This window comes from Dermacentor albipictus, chromosome 10 (genome assembly GCF_038994185.2).
Source record: "Dermacentor albipictus isolate Rhodes 1998 colony chromosome 10, USDA_Dalb.pri_finalv2, whole genome shotgun sequence".
Lineage (NCBI taxonomy): Eukaryota > Metazoa > Arthropoda > Arachnida > Ixodida > Ixodidae > Dermacentor > Dermacentor albipictus.
Window position 1 is genome coordinate 64,741,857 of NC_091830.1, and position 6,974 is coordinate 64,748,830.

A 6,974-nucleotide genomic window follows, 5' to 3' on the forward strand; every position below is an offset into this window, starting at 1 on the left:
TCCCTCAGAGAATCATTGCCACCTCTCACATGACAGACCCACGATCAGAGAGTAATCTCATGGTGCCTTTTTGATGCAGGGGACATTATCAAGCCTTCCTGCAAGGTGTGCTGTTCACACCTAAATAGCGAGCCTTGCACCATGACCTTGGTTCACTTACCTGGCCCCCTCTAGGACGTCGCAGACCCATGTGACAGGCCACACGTGCCAGCCATTGGCCCACTGTTCCCGACCACGAGTTACTCCCAAGCAAAAGGTTGTGCAAACATGCACGTCCCCCAGATCTCCAGCAAATGGGGATGCAGTGGTTTTTAAAACCTCTTGCATGTCCTGTCAACACTGCTTTATCCCTCTCCAGCACCTTTGTCTGGTGAAAACCTTCTATAGGTGCCCATAAGTGGATCAGGGATCAAATGGGGATAGCTTGCATTCTAGTTGACATCATAGAGTTTCTCACTATACTATCTAGAAGGAAATCTGGCGCTGCTGCGCTGTGGTATACATGGGAATGGCGGTGTATTGTGACTTTGGATTAGCACCGTTCTCGGAGAGCCAGGACACCTTGAAGGCAAGCACTGTTCTGTCAGTCACAACGATTCATTTTCTGCTAAAACAGCATGTGAAAAGCTGTCTTAGCTTTATTATTACACAGAAGCATGTTTTTTTTACATTATGAGAACTTGTTACTGCATCTACAATTTATAAAACGTTAAAAGGGTCAGCGGGCCGCTAAAGATGGATGACAGGCAAGATTTGCGCATGCTTTGGAACAGTGTGTCATCTGTTCTTGCTTTTCTTCCCTTGGTTATGCATTGTAGGTGAGTAAACTTCATTGTAAGACGTAATATGAGTTAATGAAAACTTATTATGGAGATTTTACTTTAAGAACATGTTATTTGTGAAGCCATATCCACATTGTAGACTAAGCCTCTTACAACACCAGCCAACACAAGCCTCGCAGACACATATACCGCCATTCCCATGACAGCACAGCGCCCCTTAGGAAACTCCCACAGACGGTGGTGCCAGATTTCCCCCTAGGTGTTATAGTGAGAAACTCTAAGGTTGACATTAAGAAAAAAAAAATTAAAAAATGGAGCCGGGCAGGTCATGTTATGCGTAGGCCATATAACCAGTGAACTGTTAGAGCTACAGAATGGGTGCCAAGGTAAGAGAAGCGCAGTCGAGGATAGCAGAAAATTAGGTGGGGTGATAAAATTAGGAAATTTGCTGGTGCAAGTTGGAATCAATTGGCGCAAGGCAGGGATAATTGGAGACTGCTGGGAGAGGCCTTTGTCCTGGCAGTGGACGTAAAAATAGGTTGACGACAGTGATGATGTTTAACAAGTTACTACACAGCTCTGCAGAAACACGAAAAAGTAAGAAGCGAGCAATAGGCGGGGCACTGCTATCAGCACCGCTCGAGGTGAGAGGAAACATTATGTCGAGGAGGAATGGCGAAAGCAAACATTGTGCCTTTTCTAACTTCGTCATTATTATAGCGCTCCTTTAAAATTTTGCCAGGTAAATATATATTGAAAGGCATCACACTCGCTTCACTTTGTTCACAGTTTTGAAGAAAAGGTGTTGCCAGGACTTTTTTAAGAATGATGAGGAAGGTAACGTAAATGAATATGTGAACGTTACAGCTGGTTGAACAGCCTGTGAACCACGTTAAATAAAGAGCACGATTATCGCTGTCGGTGGCCATGTGCTATGCGTACGTGACAGATAGATTAGAGAAACCAGTGTCCTCCATCTTGGCTTTCAGGCGTGCGCTGTGGCAGTACTGTTTCTGTAGTCTCATGGTCTCCAGTATTCAATCTGATCTGTTCCTTTCTTACGATGGCTGGAAATCTTCAAACAATTTCAAATTTCCAACTCGCTCAGCCTTTCGATTTAGGCGCCGCAACATTTCAGGGCCGCCGCAGCGGTCAACTTGCCCTGGAATGCACCGAGCAGGATGCGGTTGAGCAGCAGGGCCCCCCGGCTCCAGGCGACGCACTCGGGCGTGTACAGGGTGAGCAGGGACCAGCCCAGGGCCGCGCCCAGCATCACCTTGTCCCCGCCCCACATGTCGCCCAGGTAGCCGCCCAACACCTGGGTCAGGGCGTAGCCCCAGAAGAAGCAGCATAGCACGGTGCCCTGCACACGACAAACGGACGGAGGGCATCGTTGGCTACAGAGGCACAAGCCTCCTTATGCGTACTCACAGAAGAAAAGAAAGCACAATTGAAAGCCAAGAAAGTTGGTATCGATTCACTGTTGTACCATAGCACGTACAAAAAGATAAAAGGCAGATTGTTTGGTCACTCAGACGTTGAGTTTCTCAAGATAGCATACGGTAGTGCGATGACCTCTGCCAAGTGAGACAGTGAAGAGTGGCACAGGTTTCTTTTAAGCATTATTTCGAGGAGGGCTGCCTTACAGCACAGAAAAAAAAGAACTAGGAAAAGCTTATAAACATGAATGCAATCCTGAATCATGCGGAAAGTCCAGTAAGGCTCTGTAATTACACACCTTGACTCCGTTGGATTGCCGGAAGAGAAAGTGGCAATATGCCACGCCAATTTCACCACATGCATATTGTTTTCGATGAATTTGAGTGCATGCACCGCCTTTTGCTGCATGGGTTCCTCACATGAGGCCAGCGTGTGCGTCATGCTAAGACCTTGGCACAAGCACTGTTTGCATCCAGGAGAAAAATGCTGGCAAGAAACACTGAACATGATCGTCAAAGTCGGCAATGACTTTTTTTTTGCTATCCTGCAGCGTTTCTCATGTCTTTCTGGGCATTCCCTCTCTTTTTGCTTCTTGCTCTGGTGCTGTTCATTTTATATTCCTAATTTGATCGTGTTTCATTGTCTGCACCTTGGAAATAAAGTGCGCGTGATAAACTGTCTTTTTTTTCTGCCCGACACGTTTCTGTCGAATGGCTTATGTAAGAACTGGTGCTCAGGCCATCTGACTGTATTCTGCTATGACAGAATGGAGACGGTGTCAATGAACCTTCCCCCCCTTTTTTTTATCCATTTGTTATGCACCGCCTGACCTGAAAATGAGTAATTTGGTGTGTCTGTCTGCATCGTTAGTATCATTTTTTTTCATGAACCCGTTTCCCCTTTGTAACCACACTTATATACACATGTTACACACCAGATTTTCTAGTCCCGTTTCCTGCTTTGTTGAAACCTTCTTTCACATTCTTTGCCAATTGCATGCGCGAAGTACAGTATGTCTGTTGTTCTGACACCATTTTTACAAACACTGCGCTGACTCTCAACACGTCTGACCACATGCTTTTCAACCCTTCTGTGCAGTATTGTTCATTGCTGTCAAATGGTACTTAGGATAACAGGGCTTTCTGAAGCTGTTCCTGAGCAGCCTTTTTCCCCGACTCCCCCTTCTTTCAAAACCGAAGTAAAGCTTGATTTAGTTTTGACTATGGGGCCTTTCTGTGAATTGATGACGACGGGGCTCGTGCCTGTGCTGCAGTCTCCTTTCCCTTTCCCTTGCATTCATGGCAGCTTCACATTATCTGCGAGCCTCTTTCATCCCTTCTACCTGCCTATTCCGTGCATGATCCGTTTTAGCAGCATAGCGTAAACGTGCCGTTTCGGCATGAATTTTTCTTTTTCCTCTAAGCTGTCCCTTTGTGCATGAGAGTGCATCTGATAATAGGTACACTAGAAGTGACAAAGAGCTCGTATTTGGCGAGTGTAGGTGGTGCAACATCAGGTGTCGTAACATGTGCACAAAGTTGCCATGGTCTCAGGCAACTCTGCACTGCTTGCCTGATGGGTTTGGTGGCGGCCCTCCACAGCTCCAAGTGAGATCACCAACCATACATCTAAACTGAGAGAAGTAGCTAAAGAATGTTACCATGTGGGAGATAGATAGATAGATGGATGGATGGATGGATGGATGGATAGATGGATGGATGGATGGATGGATGGATGGATGGATGGATGGAGGGAGGGAGAGAGAGAGAGAGAGAGAGAGAGAGTTCTTCTCGTGGCCTTGAAAATGGCATTTTGATACCCAAAAGTTTTCAAAGACCCCTACGAGGTACCTCTACTGGGTCGACAAAGACGTGCTGCATCCCTCAGTTGCCCGTAGTTGGGCCTCTCCCAGCTTCTCTGTCACTCACCGAGGTGGTCTTGGTCCAGCCGTACTCGGTGCTGATCTTGGTGACCGTGATGGGCATGGCCATGCGTGCCGCGTACAGGTACATGCAGCCCATGAACAGCATCGTCATCCACTGCAGCTTCTGGCGGCTGCATTAAAAAAAAAAAAGCAAGAATGAGAGGAAATGGTGAACAAAGGGTTGAAACCGTACTGAAATATTACTATGCAAAATCCCAACTCCCAACTTGACCTTGCTGAGGTGCAGTATCACCATGTTTATAGGGACACTTCAGCAAAATGCTAAATCACTTTGGAGTGATACCACACTGCTATTTCAAGACCCCATTTTCATTCACTTGATGGATTGATTAGATTAATTTGATTAACAGTGGAAAGATTGGAAGATCGATTATTATTAAAAATAAGTGATGGCTGAACTTCCATTCTTAAAGCTTTCAGTAAATCAAAGCACATAATTTGTCCTAAAGTACAGTGTGGAAACGGATGTCAGGCCAAAAAGCTCGTTTAACTAGAAAGAAATAATACTCGAAACAAATATCGCCAACTGGAACACATACAAATTTGGTCAAAGGAAACGCGCATGAAAAAGTGTTTTCTTATAGTTGACTTCAGCGTAATGACCAGTGTCGGTATACTTATTTAATATAACGGTCAAGTTCTGTTGTAATGTCTGCAAATTGTCATTTACTATATGGAAACCTCTGCACCAGTACGTTATTGAGACGTCATGAGTTTTAAAATTTTTCCTTCATTTCAGCAGTGTTGACATCAGGAAAAAAGCTTTTGAAATTTTATAGGTTAGGTTTTCATTTCTTTTAAATACAGTGTATGTAGAATATTTCTTTACCTACCAGCAATTAGCTGGACTAATGGATGCTCTCAAGAAATCTGTGACATCTCTATGAACAAGGTATGAAAATTCGAAGACAGAATTTCGAGCAACTTTCGTTTTTCTGCCAATTCTGGCTGGCTTATATATCCTCCCCTTGTGGTAAGAGCGACCGCATAGCTATTACAGAAGCTTAGTTTACTAATGCAGCGTGAGTTGTTATTCCTGTTCAGTTCCTTGTTAAGAATGCCGATACAGACTTCTTGACAAATTCCTACTTGCCCTTATGCAAAGCAAACATCCACTTAAACGGAGTATATCGTCGAGATTTTAGTGGGTGAGATAAGGTTACTCAAAAACTGCGAAGGCACATTTGAATCCTTTCCCATTTTAAATATCTTCAGAATATCGTGCCGTCTGTTTCGCCTCTTCAGATTATTCACGCTACTCCAATGTAACATGCTTAAAATTATGTGCCAAGTTGAAACTTTCATCAAGCTGCTGTGATATCGCTCACCCTTAGCTGTTCCGTAAAATGTACAATCAGGCATCTTAATGCGATAAACCTTTTTGAACCACCCTCAGGTATCCTCCACACGGCAGGATCGTTCGTGAAAATCTTGTCAAACAAATCACTTGTTGCACATTGTATTTTCCCAATTTACTTATACCTCAAACTCCAATTATCTAAATAACCTACCATCACGAATAGCATCTGAATTGGACTTTACTAAATATCAACACATATTGCGGGATGCAAACCATGTTCTCCCAAGTTTAGCCTATGTCATTTGGAGATATTTTGTTAATACTTGCATTTACCTTTCCATATATCTCGCTTTTGCCACTAGATGAACTATAGCAAAGCCTGAAATCATCTTGCTTTACTATTTCTCCAGCGCAAGTACTCCCCTCCCCCTCCCCTTTTTTCTTGATACAAGTCCCTACCATGAGGGCCTCTAGAAGTATTCTGAATAAAAAAATAAAACAAACAAACAAACAAACAAACAAACAAACAAAGGACGCCCTGCTATTCAAGCAGCCTTCTCTGGTTGTCGCAGTGCATACAACGCAGTTCACGTCCATGTAGTCCATGCCATTGAGTTTTTTGCAAAAATCTGTAGAGTGGAAGTCCATATGCAGCCGTTCGCTTATGTTCATAGAATGGTGTATTTTAAATATTTTTTTTTACGAACAATGCTGCACAATAAAGACCCAAAATGTTATCATTTAGCAAAATTTGAGGCCAAACAAGGCAGCAGTAAGCGCGAAATGCTTTTTTTTTTAGAGTTGTTAAAAATAAAATACGTCTCCGTATGAAACCAAAACCTACATGACCTAGTTTCGGTTCCGAAAGAAAACAAAACAAGGTAACAGAAATGCGACGAAGACGATATACTGGTTTCCCACAAAAACATTAACTGGTTTACACATCCAAAGAAGTGTGTCTCTGTAACAGGTTATTGTTGATGTGGAAGATATATGTAAATGAATTTGGTGCTTCCGCTCCGAAAGATCAAAGAACCGAAAGGGTTGTAGCCTAAACCGTGAACAAAAATTTACATAACATATCACACGAAAAGCCTGCAGATCTACAAGCCAATACTATTTGTCTGGTGCTATAGGCTGCTGCTTAAGCGACTCGTTACGTAAATGTAATGGTAGTCACCTGCGTATTTACGTAAGTCTAAGAGCATCGCGCACTATTGAAGCCCATCGGCTGAATGGAACGGAGGCGTCCTACGCACTCTCGTGCAACACTTACTGCGTCCAGTAGTTGCTGATGCCCGATTCCAAGGCGACATAACTGTTCTGGTATATGGCCATCGCGGCAGGTAACACGATCGCGCAGCCAACTAAATGCCTGGGTGCTCGACTAGAACGGTACCAATTCAACCCGCTTTTTCTTCTTCACCGGCGGCGCCATCTTGAAACGATCTTGTCGCCACCTAGGAACGAGTGCTTCAGGCTGCTAGCAGACAACTTCGCATGCCGT

General features: G+C 44.0%; 1 protein-coding gene across 1 annotated transcript in view; it reads right to left on the reverse strand.

Annotated features, from left to right (window-relative positions):
* Positions 1-6,925, reverse strand: part of MFS18 (major facilitator superfamily transporter 18) — a 28,197-nt gene extending 21,272 nt beyond the window's left edge. Inside the window, exons 1-3 of the mRNA XM_065434787.2 lie at positions 6,744-6,925; positions 4,151-4,277; positions 1,944-2,145 (exon numbers count right to left, since the gene is read on the reverse strand). Coding sequence (XP_065290859.1) covers positions 1,944-2,145; positions 4,151-4,277; positions 6,744-6,805 — 391 coding nt within the window. The 5' untranslated portion in view covers positions 6,806-6,925. The remainder of the gene's footprint in view (positions 1-1,943; positions 2,146-4,150; positions 4,278-6,743) is intronic.
* Between the last annotated feature and the right edge of the window lie 49 nt (positions 6,926-6,974).